The sequence below is a fragment of the Jaculus jaculus genome, chromosome 13 (assembly GCF_020740685.1).
Source record: "Jaculus jaculus isolate mJacJac1 chromosome 13, mJacJac1.mat.Y.cur, whole genome shotgun sequence".
In the NCBI taxonomy this organism is placed as follows: Eukaryota; Metazoa; Chordata; class Mammalia; order Rodentia; family Dipodidae; genus Jaculus; species Jaculus jaculus.
The window spans coordinates 27291264-27312769 of NC_059114.1; the positions used below are offsets into that span (position 1 = coordinate 27291264).

The window sequence follows — 21506 nt, forward strand, 5'->3', positions numbered from 1 at the left end:
GATGGCTTAGCGGTTAAGCGCTTGCCTGTGAAGCCTAAGGACCCCGGTTCGAGGCTCGGTTCCCCAGGTCCCACATTAGCCAGATGCACAAGGGGACGCACGCGTCTGGAGTTCGTTTGCAGAGGCTGGAAGCTCTGGCGCGCCCATTCTCTCTCTCTCCCTCTACCTGTCTTTCTCTCTATGCCTGTCACTCTCAAATAAATAAATAAAAAAAAAAAAAAAAAAAAAAAAAGAATGGCTGAAGGGGAGGATCGCTGTGAGTTCGAGGCCAACCTGAGACTACCTTGAAAGAAAAGAATTCCTGTTGGCATGGTGGCCCACACCTTTAATCCCAGCCAGAGGATCACTGTGAGTTCAAGGCCAGCCTGAAAATAGAGTGAGATCCAGGTCAGCCTGAGCTAGAGTGAGACCTATCTTGAAAAATAACTAAAAGAATGCCTGAAGAGAATGGATCTAGAGTGAGACCCTACCTCGAAAAAGCTAAATAGCATGTATCTGGGGTTCACTTGCAGGGGCAAGAGGCTCTGGCACACCCATTTCCTCGCATTCTCTCTCTCTTCCCACTCTCTCCTTGCAGAACATATTTTTTTCTTTTTCTTTTTCTTTTTTCTTTCTTTCTTTCTTTTTTTTTTTTTTTTTTTGTGGTTCTTTGAGGTAGGGTGTCACTCTAGCCCAGGCTGACCTGGAATTCACTCAGTAGTTTCAGGGTGGCCTTGAACTCACAGCACTCCTCCTACCTCTGCCTCCCAGGTGCTAGGATTAAAGGTGTGCGCCACCATGCCTGGCTAAAAATATATTTTTTTCATTTTTTGTTTATTTATTTATTTGAAAGGGACAGAGAGAAAAAGGCAGATAGTTTGAGATAGTCTGATAGAGAATGGCTGTGCCAGGGCCTCCAGCCACTGCAAACAAACTCCAGATGCATGCATCCTGGCTTATGTGGGTCCTGAGGAATCAAACCGCGAACCGGGGTCCTTAGGCTTCACAGGCAAGCACTTAACTGCTAAGCCATCTCTCCAGCCCCTAAAAATATTTTTAATATGTTATTTATTTGAGAGAAGCAGACAGAGAGAGAGAGAATAGAGTACTTCAGAGGTTTTGCCACTGCAAACAAACTCCAGATGAATGCGCCACCTTGTACATCTGGTTTATGTGGGTACTCGAGAATTGAACCTGGGTTCTTAGGCTTCACAGGCAAGCATCTTAACCATTAAGCCCTTCTCTCCAGCCAAAAAATATATGTAATTAAAAATTTTTTTTGAGGTAGGTTCTCACTCTAGCCCAGGTGGACCTGGAATTCACTATGTAGTTTTAGGGTGGCCTCAAACTCACAGCAATCCTCCTACCTCTGCCTCCCAAGTGCTGGGATTATAGGTATGTGCCTCTATGCCTGGCTCAAAAAAAAAATTATATATATATATATATATATATATATACACACACACATATATATATATATATATATATAGTAATTGAACTTGAACTGCAGTTTAATGTTTTTTTTCCTTTTTAAATTTTTATTAACATTTTCCATGATTATAAAAAAATCCCATGGTTCAAAAATATTTTTAAATATATATTTTTGGTGGTGCACCCCCCCCACACACCCACACATTTATTTGAGACAGAGAGCAAGAGGAAGAGTGTATGGGTGCGCCACAGTCTTTTTGCAAAGGTACTCCAGATGTATACGCTACTTTGTGCATGGGTACTGGGGAATCAAACTCAGTCTGATGGGCTTTGTAAGCAAGCGCCTTTAACCACTGCCATCTCCCCTGCGCCAAAAATATATATACATATTTATTTATTTGAGAGGGAGAGAGAGACAGGCAGGCCCAGAGAGAAAGAGAGGGTGTGCTAGGCCTTCTGCCACTGCAAATAAACTCCAGACGCATGGGTCTCCTTGTGCATCTGGCTTATGTGAGTACTGGATCAGGGTACTTAGATAAAGGCAAATGCCTTAACCACTGAGCCATTCCTCCGGTCCTCCAAATATTTTTCTTTCCTGTGTTTGTGGTGGTGGATGCTTCAAGGTAGGGTCTTGCTCTAGCCCAGGCTGACTTGGAATTCACTATGTAGTCTCAGGCTGGTCTTGAATTCATGACAATCCTCCTACCTCTCCGTACCTGAGTGCTTGTATTATAGGCATGTGCTACCTTGCCAGGCAAAAAGGTAAATTGTGATTGACTGATTGAGTGAGTGAGTGAGCGGTTGGTTGCTTGCTTGCTTGCGTTTCTGTGTTACCACCTAAATCCATTCTGCTTACTCAGACTCCATGGCAATCACTTAGAGAGTCTCCATTAACATAAAATGTATACAAGATATTGAAGGGACAGGCCATGCACTCAAATACCATATACGTTTTCTAGTTTTTTATCCTATCCCAAATGACCCACCCAGTTCTACCCCAAGGCATCAAAAGTCATATATCCTAATAATAATACATTAATCATTTAAGTTCCCACACCCTGTCTGGTCTTTCTCTTGGATTACATGATGTACTTTATTTTTAAAAAAATTTTTTTCTGTTTTTTTGAGGTAGGGTCTCACTCTAGCTCAGTTGACCAGGAATTCACTATGTAGTCTCAGTGTGGCCTCGAACTCAGGGCCATCCTCCTACCTCTCCCTTCTGAGTGCTGGGATTAAAGACATGTGCCACCACACCCAGCTGTTATATGAGAATTAAAAAAGTTTTTAAAGTATTTTTTTTGAGTGGAGAATCAGTTTATTTTCACACCAGCATGGCCCCAGGGGAATCTCTTCCAAAGCCTGGACCCTGAGCTATTATAATAGCTCAGAGTTTATATACCTCATCTTGGCTATTCATTATTGTTAGTTCTCAGAGCTTAGATCCCTGGCCTACTGCCAGAGACTTTGAGTATGTGATAGGCAAGTTTTACAGGCACAGGGGAAAAATGGTTACTTAGTGAGCAGATGTCGGAAGCTGTGCTATGGTGATAAAAGCAGCATAAGATGATTTTCAGTAGAGGCTGCAGTACAGGTCACGGCCTTGAAACAGTACAAACACTTCAGTGTTAGTACAAAACAACATGCAGTACAGGACATAAATAATACAAATGACTATGCAGTCAAGTGTAGTGGTGCACGCCTTTAATCCCAGCACTCAGGAGGCAGCGGTAGGAGGATCGTCATGAGTTCGAGGCCAGCCTGAGACTATATAGTGACTTTGAGGCTATCCTGGGCTTGAGCGAGACCCTACGTGGAAAAAGCATAGCACAAGACATAACTTTGGAGCAAGGGCTACTCAACTTTCCTTTGTCTAACTTCTACCTTGATCTGCACAGCAACCAGCTGACTTATCTGTGTATCTCTGAAGTCAACGTTCTCAACATACTTCATCCCAGAAGCTCATTCTGAGCTAACTCGTCTGCACAGTAAATACTCAGTAAACATTGTGATTAAAAGGTATAAAATGGTCACCTTTCCCTCCCTTCCCAACTGTCCTCACAGACCTGGGTCCTGCAGCAGTCGGGAGTGCAGGGCTCATTCATGATTCATAAAGCGCCTGGGTTGGAGCCTCTGTCCAAAGCCCCAAGAACCTCTCCCCAGCCTCTCACCTGAGACGGAGAACTGGAACCAAAAATATTTTTATTTACCTGAGGGGAGGGAGGAGTGAGCTTAGATGTGCCAGGGTCTCTTGCTGCTGCAGAGGAACTCTAGATGCATGCACTCTGCTTTAAGTGGATTCTGGGGAATTGAGCTATATCTCTAGTCCCCCGTTTTTTGAGGTAGGGTCTCACTCAAGCCCAGACTGTCCTGGAATTCACTATGTAGTCTCAGGGTGACCTTGAACTCACAGCGATCTCCTACCTCTGCCTCCCAAGTGCTGGGATTTAAATGTGTGTGCCACCACACCCAGCTCTTTTTTTTCTTTCCTTTTTTTCAGTTTTTATTTATTTGCTTATTGGAGGGAGGGAGGGAAGGGGGTTAGAGAATGGGTGCTCCAGGGCTTCTAGCGACTGTGAATGAACTCCAGATGCATGCACCACCTTGTGTGTCTGGTTTACAAGTGCCTTAACTGCTAGTCCTCTAGTCCTTAGTTCTTATTTCGTCTCTTCCAATAAGAACACATATTTTTTTCTTTAAATTTTTAATTCATTTATTTGTGCATGTGTATGTGTTGTGTGTATAGGCATGCCAAAGCATGGATGCAACAAATGAACATGGAACACTTGTGCCTCTTTTTGCCCCTGGTTTACATGGGAGGCTTGGGGACTGAACCCTGAGCTGGCAGGCTTTGCAAGCATGCACCGTTAGCTGCTGAACCATCTTCTGAGCCCTTCCTTTTCTTCTTTATTTATTTATTTTTATTTCTCAAGGTAGGGTCTCACTCTAGCCTAGGCCAACCTGGAATTCACTATGTAGTCTCAGGTTAGCCTCAAACTCACTGTGATCCTCCTGCCTCTGCTTCCTGAGTGCTGGGATTAAAGGAGTGTGCCATCATGCCTGGCTTCCTTTTTTTTTTTTTTTTTTTGACAGGGTCTCACTGTGTACTCCAGAATGACCTGGACTTCACTGTATAGACCAGCGTGGTTTCAAACTCACAGGGATCCTACTGCCTCATCCTCCCGAGTGATGGGATAATAGGGAGCCATCATGTTCAGCTTATTAGAAAAACATTATGTTGGGCCTGAGGAGATAGTTCAGTGGATAAAGTGTTTGCCTCTCAAGTTGGAGTTCCCAAGCTTGACCTCCAGACCCCATGTAAGAAGCTGGAAGCCATGGAGGCTTCTGTAATGCCAGCAGGCTAACAGGGATATGGAAGGCAGAAAAGAATTTCCCAGAAGCTTGTGGGCAGTGCAACAAAGAACAGCAGGGTAAGATCCAGAGAGACAGACCCTGCCTCACATGAGGTAGAAGGCAAGGTTCGACCTGAAACGTGCTCTGACCTCCACGTGTCCACGCACTTGTATGCCTGCACTCTTACTCCACACACAAAAATGAAATTAAAATTAAAACTAAAACTCATAAAAAAAGAACATTATCTTCACTGGGCTAAGGACTCTGGGGGCAGAGGTTTGCATGAGGAGGTGGGTTGGGCAGCCCAATGTCTTGAGCTTAAGTAACGGAAAGCAGAAACACGGTACTGAAGGGGCCAGGGCAGAACTAGGCGCAGGCGTGGACCTTAGTTTCTCCATTGCTACCTTCTGCTCCTTTGTCCTGCATGACTCAAACCAGCAGGACAGGTGTCACTCTGTGCTCCCCATCCCACAGGTCTCCAGGTTGTGTCCCAAGGTGCGAGTAGGTCGCCTCTGGATCCATGTTCTTGGTTTAGCTTTCTAACATCTGCTCACAGGTTCGTGCCACATTGCTGAGCTTGAGGCGGGCATACTCTACACCCTTCAGAGCCATTTGGCAGTCCTTCCTTGATGAGTGGCTGGAGCCCTCATGGGGTTGCCCCATGGCCACCTGGGTGAGGTAGCAAATCTGAGCCGACAGCTTTGCCTCCACGTGCTGCACGGAGGCCGGTCCAGGAGCCGGTCGGTCGTTGGTCTTCTCCTTGGACAGTTCTAGGATCACTGACCCTGCCAGGCCGGGGAGAGGGCGGAGTTAGAAAAGGGGTTGGCATCTTAGCCCCACACCCAGTTCTTTAAAAAAATTTTTTTTTTGGTTTTTTGAGGTAGTCTCACTGTAGCCTAGCTTGACCTGGAATTTACTATGTAGTCTTTCTTTTGGGGCAGGGGCAGAGAATGGACATGCTAGGGCCATTAGCCACTGTAAACAAACTCCAGAAGCATGGGTCAACTTGTTTATCTGGCTTATGTGGGTTCTGGGGAGTCGAACCTAGGTCCTTAGGCTTTGCAGGCAAGTGACTTAACTACTATGCCACCTCTCCAGCCCTTCTATGTAGTCTTGAATGCACAGCGATCCTCCTACCTAAGCCTCCCAAGTGCTGGGATTAAGGCCATGTCCACCATGCCTGGCATTTTAAAATATTTTGAAAGTTTTGAGAGAGAGAGAAAAGGGGGAAGATAGAGAAAACGGGTATGCAGGCCTTCCACCACTGCAAATGAACTCCAGACACATGTACCACCTTGTGCATCTGGCTTATGTGGGTCCTGGGGAATTGAACCTGGATCTTTTTGGTTTGCAGGCAAGTGCCTTAACCACTGAGTCACCTCTCCAGCCCCGCCCTTTTTTTTCAAGGTAGGGTCTCATTCTAGTTCAGGCTGATCTGAGTGGCCTCAAACTCTTGGCAATCCTCCTACCTCTGCCTCCCAAGTGCTGGGATTAAAGGCGTGCACCACCATGTGCGGCTTTAATTTTTGAGATAGGGTTTCATATAACCCAGGCTGGCCTCATACTCACTTATGTAGCTGAGGTTGGCTTTGAACTCATGATCCTCTTGCCTCAGACACCCAAGTGCTGGTATAATAGGTACCAATGCTCATCTGGGCACATTAACTTCCTTCAAGCTGTTTAGCAAGTAGTCCTATAGCAGGAAGTGCTATGTGGGAAGCTAGGGGTGTTGGTCAGTGGTAGAGTGTGTTTATGAAAAAGGGATTTATGGGGCTTTCTCATTTGAAGAAAAAAAAAATAGATGACAAACCTGAAAATAATATGAGTTCACTAACACTGGCAAAAAAATAACGTTTTATTAATGTACATACAGAACACCCATTTACTCAGATTAATACTGCTTTACATGTATTTTTGTGAAACAATTCCTATTGTTTTATTAAACAAAAATGTCAACTGGCAACAGACTTGTTTAATATTCACTTGTCAAGCACAGCTGATAGTCTTGAAGGGAAAATACACCAAAGGCATATATACAGTTATAGAAGTTCTTATTATACACGTAGCATGGAAGATACACTTGATTACTTTTTACATATTCAAGAAGACATTCAAATGAATATAAATAGAATCAGACTGTTTGATAGACTGTTCTGGTGGTTGAGGTCCTTTGTTTTATCTTTTTGTGATAAGAAAATTCAAAATTATTAATGTTGAATTTCTCATCATACATTCATTAAAAATACAGTAAGAAAACAAATTTATAAAGGAGGATTGTAGATTGGTTAATTTAGGTGTTATACAATGGCTTAACTCACTGCTGGGTATCTGCCAGAGAAGGAAAAACAATAGCTGGAGAAAACTTTCAGTGACTTAGATTTGGTAAAGAAACAAAGTAGAAAGAAAGCAAAATTAGGTATGAAGCCACACAAAGCTATTTCTGGTCTAGGTATGTCCTGATGATCCTTTTTGGGTGTTTTCTTTTTCATAAAGGTAAAAATCTGAAAAGGAAGACACATTATATATATTTTTTCCAAAATATAGATTTTTTAAAAAATATATACATATCATATATAGAGGCTGGAATTATGTAAAACCAATAGAGAAAACACCACAGTCGAGTAAGTGGGTGCAGCATACAGATTATAAAATTTCCCCACAGCAGTTTGGGGCTCTCCCCTCCTTTACCTGTTTCATGATTTATAATCACACATAAGTATTGTGAAGACTGAAAAAAAGGCACTACAGAGAACAGGTAGTGCAAAAAGCTCAGATAGTCAAGAATTAAATACTTCCAATGAGTAAATGAAAATGCACAATTGTATATTTTTGAAACTCATTCCAGTGTCAAAGCTTAACCAAAAAAACCCCTAAATATACAAATGCAGCCCCCAAATATTTTAGTGCAAATATGAAAAAGAATGGCATAACTTAAAGTTTCTTAAATAAGGTATGATATGGACTGGGCTTGTTCCATGAGGTTCCTCCAGGGCAAATAAATGTAACAGCATCTGGTACAATATCTTAAAACTTAAAATCCCAGGAAACAAAATTAGCAGTGAAAGCTCACTCACTAAATATTTTTATTGTTCTAACTTATAAGGGAAAACATAAGGGAGATTCACTAAAGGCCAAAATATTTTCTTAGATTTGTTGACAGGAGTCAAAAATAAACATGAGTCCTCCTGAAGGCGCACACATAATGCTGGTGGTAAGCTGCTGAAATGCCAGTTCCTCTGAGAAAGCCCAGCTCTGCCTTGACGCTTTATCAGAAAGTCTCGTCATCATTGCAGTTGGTTGCCCAGTGACCGAACATCTCACAGATTTCACAGTACGGCCGCTCCTCACTCCGACTGCCATGATGGGTAGAATGTGGAGGTTCTTCAGACATCTGTGCCTGGGTGGGACAGTCCTCTGTGTCATGAAGATCGAAGCAGTCACAAATGTCACAGAACAGGCGGGGCTTCTTTTTGGACTGCTTCTCCTGGTCATCACTACAAATGTTATCAGATAAAACCAGAAAGTTTATCAGGAGAAATTAGAGAGATACATTTGTTACTTTTATTTATCTTTTAAAAATATATTTTTTAATTTTTTTTGTACAGCTTTATTTATTTATTTGAGAGTGACAAAGAGAGAGAGAGAGAGAGAGAGACAGACAGACACAAAGACAGAGAATGGGTGCACCAGGGCCTCCAGCCACTGCAAACAAACTCCAGATGCGTGCGTCCCCTTGTGCATTTGGCTACCATAGGTCCTGGGGAATAGAGCCTCAAACCGTGATCCTCAGGCTTCACAGGCAAGTGCTTAACTACTAAGCTACCTCTCCAGCCCTTATTTATCTTTTTAAATTGTATTTATTTGTATGTGTGTGTGTGTGTACTGGTCCACCAGGATCTGTTGCCACTGTGACCAGACTGATTGAGACACATGGGCCACTTCGAATCCAGCTTCTTGTGGGTGCTGAGGAATTGAACAAGGGCCAGCAGGCAGTGCAAGCAAGAGCCTCCAAGTGAACTAACTTCCCAGCTCTAAAAGAATTTTAAAAATATGCAAGAACTGGGCTAGAGAGATGGCTTAGTAATTAAGGTGTTTGCCTACAAAGCCAAAGTATCCTGGTTTGATTCTCCAGGACCCACATAAGCCAGATGCACAAGGGGGTACATGCATCTGGAGTTCATTTGCAGTGGCTGGAGGCTCTGGTCTGCCCATTCTCTCTCTCATGCTCTCAAATAAATAAATAAAAATATATGCAGGAACTAGTGATGGCTAAGTGTTGGGGCCTCCAGGATACTAGCCTCTTAAACACTTGCCAGACTTATTGGGATGGATTTACTGATGACAAAGTAGCCACAAAGCCAGCTTTCTTTTGTTTGACAACCTACTGGAGAACCTGGCTGGAAACACACATCTGCGCTGAGGCACTGAGGCTCCAGTCAGTGTGGCCCCCATTGGCATACCTGTCGTAACTGTGCAGGTCATCTCCGTTGCCATTAAGTGCAGCTTCAGACATCATCTCCACCTTCATCTTGAGGTCTTGATTCTTTCTCTGAAGGTCCACTATGACTGAATTGAGGAAGTCAATCTGATTTGTTAAAAAGAAAAGAAGCAAGAGAGATATGTAAATGTCTAAAACAGGCAAGTCAGTCTGGGCTAGATAGAGTGAGATCCTTTCCTCAAAAACCAAACCAACCTATCAAAAAACAACAACAACAACAACAACAACAAACAAAATTAGGAAGCTGGGCACGGTGGTGCACACCTTTAATCCCAGCACTCAGGAAACAGAGGTAGGAGGACTGCTGTGAGTTTGAGGCCACCTTGAGACTACATAGTGAATTCCAGGTCAGCCTGGGCTAGACTGAGACCCTACTTCAAAAAACCAAACCAAACAAAACAAAAAAACTAGGAGGCTTGGCACTCCCATACTTTTTCTGTGCATGTGTACATCTCTTTTTCTCAAATAAAAATAAAAATATTAAAACATTACTCCCAGCATTTGGGAGGCAGAGAAAGGAGGATCTCCATGAGTTTGAGGCCACCCTGAGAATACATATTGAATTCCAGGTCAGCCTGAGCTAGAGTGAGACCTTATCTCACCAAAAAAAAAAAAAAAAAAAAAAATTAAAACAAGTAAGCCAGCAGGTCTTTATGTTTTAGAGACAGGGTCTCATACTTTAGCTTGCTTCTGAGATCCTCCTGCTTCTGCTTCCTGAGTGCTAGGCATACAGGCAGATGCTATAATGACTAGCTTTCAAATGGCATTTTTTCATCATTCTCCTGTAAGGAGCTCCATTTCAAGGAAAAATGAAGCCATTTCTACAAGCACATACATGACATGTGAACACAAAATTAGGAAATACAAAACAAACCATTTGCTGATGGGAAGAAAAGTGTTGTCAACAGCAGCAGCAGCAGCAGAAGCAAATGGAAGGAGAAAGGGAAGGGGAAGAGAACAGTGTTAATCATGCTTGTCTACGAGACACACTAAGCAGTCAGAGTTTGAGTTTGATAGCTGCTAAAGTTAAATCCTTACAGCTGTGTTTAAAATATGCCTAATGGCTCAGAAACATCCCAGATGTCATGTTGACCAAAAGAGAACTGTCTAAATTGAGGTACAGTTTATCATGAAATACTACACAGCTATAGAAGAGAAAAGGGCAGAGAGTGTGCTATACTTCTATTTATGTAAAAAAGCAGGAGAAGGCCAGGTATGGTGGTATACACCTTTAAGCCCAGCACTCAGCAGTCTGAGGGAGAAGGATTGCCATGAATTTGAGGCCAGCCTAGACTACAAAGTGAGTCCCAGGTCAGCCTGGGCTAGAGTGAGATCTTGTTTCAAAAACAAACAAAAAAGTAGGAGGAAGCCGGGTGTAGTAGCTCACGTCTTTACTCCCAGCACTCGGGAGGCAGAGGTAGGAGGATCACCATGAGTTCAAGGCCACCCTGAGACTACATAGTGAATTCCAAGTCAGCCTGAGCTAGAGTGAGACCCTACCTAAAAAAAAAAAAAAAAAAAAAAAGTAGGAGAAGGTGGCTTGGTGTGGAGGTATATACTTACAATCCCAGTACTTAAGAGGCAGAGGCAGGGCTGGAGAGATGGTTTAGCGGTTAAGGCGCATGCCTGTAAAGTCTAAGGACCTAGGTTTGATTCTCCAGCTCCCATGTAAGCCAGATGCACATGGGTGTGCTCATTCTCTCTCTCTCTCTCAAATAAATCTTAAAAAAATAAGAGGTACAGGAAGGAGGACTGCTGCAAGTGTGAGGCTAGCCAGGTCTACATAGTGATTTCTTGCCAGCAAGGGCTACATGTCACCCTGTCTCAAAAAAAGAAAGAAAAAAAGAAAAGAAATTAGGGGAAATTGTATTAGTATTAGCATTTTTTGGTTTTTTTTTGAGATGGGACTTTTGCTATGTCATGGAGGCTAGTATCAACTCCACAGCTCACTTGATTTCCCATCTCAGTCTTCCAAGTATTGGGACTATAGGAATATACCAACTTGCCACCATACTTAGCTATACTTTTATTTTTTGTTCAATTTATTTGCAAGCAGAGAGAGAGAGAGAGAGAGAGAGAGAGAGAGAGAGAGAGAGAGAGAGAGAAAGAGAGAGAGAGGAAGAATATGGGTGTACCAAGGCCTCCAGTGCCACAAATGAACTCCATGTGCCACTTTATGCAACTGGCCATGTGGACACTGGGGAATTGAACCCAGATGGTTAGGCTTTGCAAGTGCCTTAAAGGCTAACCTATCTCTCCTGTCCCTTAGCTATACATTAAAAAAAACCCAAAAAACAAACCTTTGCAAAGATAAGACAAAAGCAACAGCATTTGGGGTTAGGGAACTGAACACAAGAGCATGTCTGAAGGAAGACTTTTTACTGTATTTATTCTTTTTTTTGATATATATAAATTGACAAAGTTTATTATTAAGAATTTTTAGCAGTTAAAAAGAATGCTTGGGTTTTAGAATAATGAAAGGTGACAATCCATCACAGGACATACAAAGATAATTAAGACTTATTAAATAGTATCTAAATTAAAAGGCCATAATTCAAATTACTAATTCAAAGTACTAATTGTAATCAGTGTGTGTTGGTAGTGGTAGCCTCCCTCCTTCATGAGTTCTCGAGACCACCTCGTCCTGCAGCCACTGAGGCACACGCACCCTCGATGATTGCATCCCCGCAGTTGGTACTGAGCACACAGTGCTAGGCACACACTGTCAGAGAGCATACAAGCTCTCTGGAGGAATCTTCAGTTTCTTCAAAGTGGATCTCAAGCTTCTTTTAAAGTGCAAACTACAAATAAGTTGTATCCTTACACAACGGTGTCTCAAAGTATGTGCCTATCAACACTACCAAGAATGGTTGTATAACTAACCGGAGCGACCTGGCAGGACTGTGCTCACTCCCCGTCAGCGCAGCCGCTTCTCCGTGGTAGCAAAGTTTGTATTTATTCTTAATACTGTTTAATGTTTGGATCACAGGAATGTATTACCTACTCAAAAGCTCTCATGACTTTGAAAAACAGGAAAACAGCAAAACCAGTAAGGAACATTACCTGACTCTCCTGGGCTCTTTCATCCTCTTCTGCCTGAGTATCAGTATTGCCTTATGTTAAAAAAAACAAGAAAAACAAAACAAAAAAAGTAAGCATGGGGAATTGACAAGCATTGTAACCCTTTCCCTTCGACTGCAGTGATGGGGTGGTATGAGAAAGTCAAGTCCAAGTTCTTGTTTGTGAACACTGTAAGTACTGTCTTCTCTCGGGGCGCCTGACAGAGTCTCACACATGCTGGCCTTGCCCCTTCAGGTGTTTTCTCTCAGATGGGCCATTCTCAGATGGGTCCAAATGCCTGTCTCCTCCACCTGGCTTTCAAGACACACTCCATCAACATCCACCAAGGTGATCCTTGTTCTTCCCTGCCATGCATTGTCAGACCCCAAGTGAAAGCAATGACACCCATGGGAAGGCTCAGAACACCAAGCCCCTGTGCCAAACCCTTGTTTGACCAGATGATTAGAGCCCAGGGCAGGGCAGCCAAGGACAACACAAGAGCTGTGCTGGGAGGACATCTCTACCACAAGGGCTCTCCAGAAGAGGCAAGAAGTGGGCAAGGAGGAGAGTGGGGTGGGGAGGAGGAGGAAGCAGAGTCACATGCATGTGCTGCAGCGCCAGGTGAGTATCCTGTTACCTGAGGAGCTGCTGAGCTGTCTCTTGTTTTCTTTAAGTTGAAGCTCTAAGTTCTTGACTTTGAGTTCAAGCTTCACCTTGTCAGACTCCAGCGTCTCAACGACTGAATGCAAGGACTTGGCAGAGGCGTTCTCTCCCCTCAGTACTGTAACCTGCAACACAGTTGTTGGGCTTAGGCTGAGAGGGGAGACACAAAGAGGCAGTAAACATGCCCCCACAGCACCCTACCTCATTCCTCAGCTTTTCCAGCTCTGCATCCTTCTCTGTGAGTAAGGCACTAGTGATACTGATGGATTTCTGCAAGGAAGCTTTTTCCTCATCTGCGTCCTTTATATACTTGGATTCTCTAAAAGACCAAAGAGTTAAGAGTTCCAGAAATCAACTAAGAGAGTGTCAATGCACAACTGCTCTAGAATACACGCGCCAACAACTGTAGTTAATATTTTTTAAAGTATAATAGGGAAGTTTCATAGGGGATTAAGACTGTTATGCTTGTAAAATTTTACTTACTGTGAGGGGAGAAAAAGTTTACCTATGCATAGACATGCCAGAATCTGCATATCATTGATTCCATTTGCACTTAAAGAGACAAGTTAATAAATTTGGAAGATGTAGAATTGAAAAAAAAAAAAAAAACCTGTTGTTCCCCCTCCCAGACTTATAGTAAAACAGAACCCAAAGTTGAATACTATTACTTCTGGAATAAATTATTATCAAGCAATGAAAATTAAAATACATACATGCAAAGCAAGTATACAGATGTCATGCAGAGCAGTTTTATGCTGGAATTTGGTTCTCACTAATTTCAGGAACTTTTTAGCAAGTTCTGAGACTGTGTTTTTAAGATCAGGTAAGCCAAAACAGTAGCAAAGATTATTACTATTCAAACTGTAGGAATATTACTTTTCAACCAATCTGGGGAGAGCATTAAGCTGTTTATAGAATGAAGATGCAGAAAAGCTAGAGCAGAAGATGGGACTATGGTTCTTCAGGGGCAGAATGCAGTATGAAGAAGCTGAAGGGGTGGGGTCTTGCTACTGTTCTCTGCCTGGCTCTCCAGAAGACACGTGAGGCCTTTGGTGAGAGGGAGGCATCTAACCTAGAGTCCAGGTGGAAAGGGCAGAGTCAGCTGCAAAGGGCAAGTGAGAGTGTGTTTATTTAATGCTATATTGTAAGAATTACATGCATAAAAACATGCTGAGGGCATGAAAGATAAGACTAAGTGAGAGACTGTTACAGATTGCAGACCACAGTGACAGGACTTCCTGAGTGCAATGTGATTTTTTTACCTTGAATCCTGGATGAAAAAAAAAGACTAATAGAGAAACTGTGGCGAGCACAACAAAGTCAAGACAATCTAGCGGTCCTGAACTGTGTTGATTTCTGGGGCTTTATACTTGTGCTATGGCAGCTGGGTGAGGGCATCAGAAACTGGCCACCCTACCTTTGCAATTCTTTTGTAAATGAATAATTAGTTTAAAATAAGTTTTAAAAATTACATGTAGTGTGAAATGGTAAGAAAAAGACCCTACCTATATCACAAAACTATTTTAGGGAAAACAAAACTGAGGAAAAGTATCCTAGGCTCGGCCACACAATTTGACATCACGTTAATGCAGTTGAGAACTAGTGAGCGTTCCCGGCAGGTTCTGTTAGAATTAGGTGGGTGAATGCAGAAAATGTGATGTTTAATCTGTTTTCAAGTCAACTGTAGGAGTAGGCAATTGAGGCCCAGGTTAGAAATGGCAGAAAATTAAGTTTGGTTAGTGAGACCCAAGATATCCGGCACACAAATTACAGAATCCTCATGGCTTATGACAAATTAAAATTCTACATGAAGATGAAAAATATAAGTGTTGTTCATCTTGTTGTGTGGTTTACACTTACACTCCAGAATAAAAAGTGGTAAGAAAAGAATCTGAGACTTACAAAAATGTCTTGAATTAAAAACAATGGAAAAGAGTGAGCATCCATGCTCTTGAGGTACCTTGCTAGGAAATAGGGCCTTGTTTAGGTTAAAACAGAAGGGCGTAAGTGGATGGAATGAACAGGCATTTATTTGTAATATAGAAAGTGAATATTTGATGTCATCCAAAGATGCAGTAAATTGTGTGCTCTTTAACTCTTTTAAACTTATTTAATGATTTCTATTGTAAAAATAGTTTCTGGGAAGCCAGGCGTGATGGCACACACCTTTAATCCCAGCATGCAAGAGGCAGCGGTAGAAGGATCGTCGTGAGTTCGAGGCCACCCTGAGAACACACAGTAAATTCCAGATCAGCCAGAGTGAGACCCTACCTCGAGAAAAAAAAAAAAAAAGAGTTGCTGGATGCTGGGTGTGGTGGCTCGCACCTTTAGTCCCAGCACTCAGGAGGCAGAGGTAGGAGGAGCACTGTGAGCTTGAGGCCAGCCTGGGACTGCAGAGTGAGTTCCAGGTCAGCCTGGCTACAATGAGATTCTACTTCAAAAACAAAACAACAACAATAAAAAAATAGTTGCTGGAATTTCACTTGCAATAATTCCAGCTCAGATTTGAAAAACATGTTATTAACTGTTTTTCAAAAACAAAAGGCCTAGGGGCTGTAGAGATAGCTTAGCAGTTAAGGCACATGCTTGTGAAGCCTAAGGACCTCAGTTCGATTCTCCAGGTCCCAAGTAAGACACGGTGGCACATGTGTCTGGAGTTTGTTTGCAGTGACTAGAGGCTCTGGCATGTCATTCTCTCTCTCTCCTTCTCTCTGTCTCTGATAAATAAATAAAAATAAAATCTTAAAAAAAAATTTTTTAAAAAGGGGCTAGAGAGATGACTTAGTGGCTAAGGTGCTTGCCTGCAAAGCCGGACCCTGGTTCAATTTTCCAGAACCCATGTAAGCCAGATGCACAAGGTGGTGCATGCATCTGGAGTTCTTTGTATTGGCTACAGGCCCTGGCATGCCCATTCTATCTCTCTTTCTCTTTGTCTCTGATAAATAAATAAAAATAAATAAAATCAGAAAAAAGATTTAAAAATATAAAAAAAAGAATTGAGGGCTGCTGAGGATAGACTTGGACTCTCCTATACTCAGGCGCTCCACTTGGCTAAGATCCCATAGATAATCACTATCAGGAAGAGGTAAACACCACCAGCAGAAGCAAAAAGGAAAGGTTTCCCCTGGGCAGCAATCACACTACATACTGTCATGTATGTGCACAGCCATGAGTCATGCTGTTTCCTAAGAAGATGACCAGCAGAACACAGAACATGTTACCAAATGACACATGATTAAGAAAGAGATTCAGGTCAGGCATGGTGGCACATGCCTTTAATCCCAGCACTCGGGAGGCAGAGGTAGGAGGATTGCTATGAGTTCGAGGCCATCCTGAGGCTCCATAGTGAATTCCAGGTCAGCCTGGGCTAGGGTGAGACCCTACCTTGAGCATCCCCCCCCAAAAAAAAAGAGATTCAGGGGCTAGGGAAATGGCTTAGCGGTTAAAGTGTTTGCCTGTGAAGACTAAGGACTTCTGCTCAATTCCTCAAGACCCACGTAAGCCAGGTGCACAAGGGGACACATGAGTCTGAAGTTCATTTGCAGTGGCTGGAGGCCCTGCCACGCCCATTCTCTTTTTCTTTGCCTCTTCCTCTGTCTCTCTCTCTCTCTCTCAAAATAAACAAATAAAACATTTAAAAAGAAGAAAAGAAAGAAAGAAAGAAATCCACTTGGTAACAGAGCACAAAGCCCTTGGTAGCTCATCTTCATTGCTAGGTCATTTCTAAACTCTGATTGCTCTCTATAAACCAAAAGGCTGAATTAAACCATTTATGCCAACATTAGTAATATTTGAAAAGCAAGCTGTATTATGCTTAAGCCATCCATGTTGGCTAGAATAGTTGTACTAAAAAGACCAAGAAGGCCAGCACTTAGGAGGCAGAAGTAGGAGGATCACCATGAGTTCAAGGCCAGCCTGGGACTACAGAGTGAGTTCCAGGTCAGCTTGAGTTATAGTGAGCCTCTGCCTTGGGGAGGGGAAGGAGGAAAGGGCTGGAAAGATGGCTTAGTGGTTGAGGCACTTCGGAGCCTAAGGACTCAAGTTCACTTCCCCAGTACTCACATAAAGCCAGGTCTGGAGTTTGTTTCCAATGGCTAGAGGCTCTGGCACACCCATTCTCTCTTTCTTTCTCTCCCTCTCTCAAATAAATAAATAAAATATTGTTTAAAAAAAAGCACACATCCATACGCACACACACAAAATTACCATGGGGCATGGTGGCACACATTTTTAATGCTAGAATTTGGGATGCTGAAGTAGGAGGATCGCTGTGAGTCTGAGGCCACCCTGAGACTATAAAGTGAATTCCAGGTCAGCCTGGGATAGAGCGAGATCTACCTTGAAAAATCAAACCAAAACAACACAAAACAAAACCAGGTAGCCAAACAAATAAACAAATTAAAAAAAAAAAAAAAGGGAAGGAAGATAAGCATGACATGAAAGAAAGGCTATAGTGGCCAGAAATCTCTTTTTCCACCCCTAAGGGGACATATCACTCAGATTCTTTTCTTACTACTTACATAAAAAAATAAATTCCAGTATTGAAGCAAATACCTTAAAGTGTTACTGGGCAAGCTTTAAAAATGCAAATAACAAGAACCGAATATTAGAAACATGAAGAGAAATGCAGATTCAGTAAGGAGAACTAAATTTGCACTGAGCTTCTTTGCTGTATACAGATATCAAAAAGAAATATGTGTGTGTATGTATACATTGCTGAGTATATTTTACAAAACAAAGCAAGACACAGAGGGACAAAGGCAGCCAAAAATATATACAACAATTTAGTTTGCTAAAAATATATGAAATTTATTTATTATAACGTGGATAGACTTTCTTTAGTCTTACCATGAAAGACACACAGATATAGCAAAGGAAGCAAGAGTAGGAAAGGGAAGAGAGAGGAGTGAAATGAGCATTGGTAAGTAGCGCAAGCTCGGAGACAGTCAGACGCGTACAGCCCACAGGGAGCTGAATGAGCTGGGGCCACGCAGACCACTTCAAAACTGGAGTCAGTACTCAAGCCAATTTTCATTCCTGAAAGAGGTCTTGCATTTTGCAGTACCAGCATGAATTCTGACTCCTTAAAAGCCCATGTTGCAAACTCTAGCTTTGGTGTACCATATTTGACATTAAAACACCCAGAAGGAAGAGAGAGTCATTAGTTCCCTAATGTGCCTCCAGCTGGAGATCTGTGAAGTCTCCATTAACTATGCCTTATCAGTTGGACCCTTTGAAACCTAGTCTATAAAAGGGCTGCCCAAACTGCCACCCAATTTGTCAAATGGATAGTTTTAAGCTTAAAGAAAAACCTTTCTACATACTCTTGCAACTCAACGTTTACAGATACCAAAATGCCACACCAGTTACAGGAGGATGTTACTGATTTCTTTTGTTTGACACAGGGTATCATGTAGCCCAGGCTAGTCTCAAATGTGCTATGTAGCTGAGGACAACCATAAATTTCTGATCCTCCTATCTCTATCTCCCAAGTACTGGGATTATAGTTCATGATATAAATCTACTCACTGGGACAGGATAACTAAGATTCTCAGACTTCATGGCAGGCTTTTTTTCTTTTTCTTGTTTTTTCTGTTTGGGATTGAACCCAAAGCTTTATACATGCTAGCCAGGTGGTAGGCAAGTACTCTTCCATGATCTAAATCTTTAGCCCCTGATTTAATTAACTAACTAATCAATTAATTTTTGATTCTTTGAGGCAGGGCTCTAGCCCACGTTGACCTGGAATTCACTCACTCTGTAGCCATAGGCTGGCCTCAAACTCACAGGCTCCCAAGTGCTGGGACTGTGCCACCACATCTGACTCAGTTCCTGATTTCTTAGTAGCTAGCTTTACCCTAGAGGCAAGACTAAGCACTACATGCGAATATTGTGACCATTTGAGAGGTTCTTTATGGCTCATGGTCACTTCTAAGCATTGTTTGAACTGTTGACCAGACTCTTGGTTCTTGCATAAACAATGACATGTTAAACACCATTATGACTTAAGTACTTCAAAGGCATTTAAATTAACAAACATGCCAAATTTTTATTCTCTGCTCAATAGATTTACTGAATCATTATACACATACATCCTATGAAACCTTTATCAAAGAAATATTTAAGAGGCATTTAAGAGTCTAAATTATTAGATATTTTAAAATATGTTTCCATTCATTTGCCAAAACAGAAATAACTTTCTATGAGGTTTTTTTTCCCCAACTTTCTATGAGGTTTTATTAACACGCATAAAGTAGTTCTAAATGTGAGAAACTAGCTTTAAAATTTTTAGTTCCAGAAAAAAAAATTTAACCTTTGTATTTTCTCATCAAAATGATCACCCAATTTTGGGGAGGGGGGTCTGAACCTAGGGCTTTGCATGTGCTAGGCAAGAACTCTACCGCTGCTATGTCCGAGCCCACCTTCCCCCAATTTTTTTGGAGGTAGGGATCTCACTCTAGCCCAGGCTGACTTAGATATTATTCTGAAGTTCCAGGCTGACTTCAAACTCAGCCATCTTCCTACCTGTCTCCTGAGTGCTGGGATTAAAGGCGTAGACCACTATCCCAGGCAATCCTTTAAAACAAAAGAAGGCACGGTGGCATACACCTTTAATCCTAGCACTCAGAAGGCAGAGGTAGGAGGATCATGGGTTCAAGGACAGCCTGAGACTACATAGTGAATTCCAGGTCAGTCTGGGCTAGACTGAGACCCTACCTCGAAAAACCAAAAACTTATTGTTTTGAGACAGAGTCTTACTAAGTTGCCTAGGTGGTCCTTGAACTTGTGATCCTCTTAACTCAGAATCCTGAATGGTGGGGATTATAGAACTATTATTAAGTACTAAGTCTGGCTGAAATCAGAAGTAATCTTCAAAAGCGCTTTCCTAAACATCTAGGACATAAAAGGGGAACAGAGATAGTAAAGTAAGAAGAGAGATTTTCAAAGTCCCCAAACTTGTTCCACCTTTTTAAGCCCTGAAAAAATACCATAGGCTTAATTATATTTTGAAAGACAAGTAAGTAATTTAGTCAAAGTCATATAACAAAGGACTAATGAAATAGAACTTTTTTCAAAAAAAATTAAGTGAGGGCTGGAGAGATGGCTCAGTGGTTTGCACTTTCCTGCAAAACCTAAGGATCCATGTTTGATTCCCCAGGACCCACATAAGCCAGATGCATGAGGCAGTGCAAGCATGTGGACTTTGTTTGCAGTGGCTAGAAGCCCCAGCATGCCTATTCTTTTTCTCTCGTGCCCCACCCCCCCCAGGTAGGTTCTCACTCTAGCCCTGGCTGACCTGGAATTCACTATGTAGTCTTGGGGTGGCCTTGAACTCATAGCGATTCTTCTATCTCTGCCTCCCAACTATTTGCATTAAAGGCATGCACCACCACATCTGGCTCTAAATAAAATATTTTTTAAAATTCAGTAATTAAACAGTAAGTGAAAATACAGGGAAAAGAGAACCCACACAAAAACCAGAAGCTGGGCTGGAGGGATGGCTTAGCAGTTAAGTGTTCATCCGCAAAGGCAAAGGACCCAGGTTCGATTCCCCAGGACCCACATAAGGCAGATGCACAAGGGGACGCACACATCTGGAGTTCAGTTGCAGTGGCTGGAACCCTGGTGCACTCATTCTCTCTCTCTCTTCTCCCTCTTTTTGTCAAATAAATAAATAAAAATAAAATATATATTTAAAAAAAAAACAAAAACAGAAGCTGGCCAGGCGTGGTGAGTCACGCCTTTGATCCCAGCAGAGGTAGGAGATTGCCTTGAGTTTGAGACCAGCCTGGGATTACAAAGTAATGTCCAGGTTAGCCTGAGCTAGAGTGAGAATCTACCTGGAAAAAAACCCAAACTGCCTCTGTTATGGAATCTAGGTTTTTCTTATTAAAAACTGAAAAAAGTGCTAGAGGGATGGCTTAGCAGTTAAAGTGTTTGTCTACAAAGCCTAAAGACTCAGGTTCAAATTCTGTTGTACCACATAAACCAGATGCACAAGATGCTGCATATGTCTGGAGTTCCCTAGCCTGGGCTAGAGTGAGACCCTGGTGTAAAAAAACAAAACATAAAAAAATATAGTGTGGCTTTCCATAAAATTAAACACTCCCCCACAGGGGACAGAGCAGAGCCTGAGCACAGGCACAGGTCAGAGCACACAGGCTGCTACCACTCCTCCTGGCCCAGCAGGGATACCTGGCTATGGTAAGGCACACATGGGTTCTGGAATGTCAACACTACCTCAGGGAAATTGAAAGATGAATCCCGTACTTGTTTTCTTTTCTTGGTTTGTATGTGTAGCATGTGGTGTAAAGTATATAAAAATGTGTATGCCCTATGAATATGTGTGCACAGGCCAGGAAAATGGCCAGTGTCCTTCACTGCTCATACGTATGTTTCCTTGAAACAGTCTCTCATGGAACCTGGAGCTGCCATTTTCCATCAGACTGGCTGATCAATGAGCCCCACAGGACTAGGGTCTCTTGGGCCCTCGTGCTTGCACAGAAAGTGCACTTTTTTCATC

At 42.3% G+C, this 21506-nt stretch overlaps 1 protein-coding gene across 16 annotated transcripts in view; it reads right to left on the reverse strand.

The window, feature by feature from the left end:
• Positions 1-6592: 6592 nt before the first annotated feature.
• Positions 6593-21506, reverse strand: part of Clip1 (CAP-Gly domain containing linker protein 1) — a 149965-nt gene continuing 135051 nt past the window's right edge. For 7 of the 16 annotated variants that reach the window (XM_045132044.1, XM_045132041.1, XM_045132046.1 and 4 more), the window contains 7 exons: positions 17537-17557; positions 13184-13301; positions 12957-13107; positions 12323-12372; positions 10134-10139; positions 9222-9346; positions 6593-8255 (listed from right to left, as the gene is read on the reverse strand). In XM_045132044.1, coding sequence (XP_044987979.1) covers positions 8030-8255; positions 9222-9346; positions 10134-10139; positions 12323-12372; positions 12957-13107; positions 13184-13301; positions 17537-17557 — 697 coding nt within the window. In that variant the 3' untranslated portion in view covers positions 6593-8029. The remainder of the gene's footprint in view (positions 8256-9221; positions 9347-10133; positions 10140-12322; positions 12373-12956; positions 13108-13183; positions 13302-17536; positions 17558-21506) is intronic. The other 9 variants (XM_045132049.1, XM_045132047.1, XM_045132043.1 and 6 more) reach the window with 3 other exon arrangements.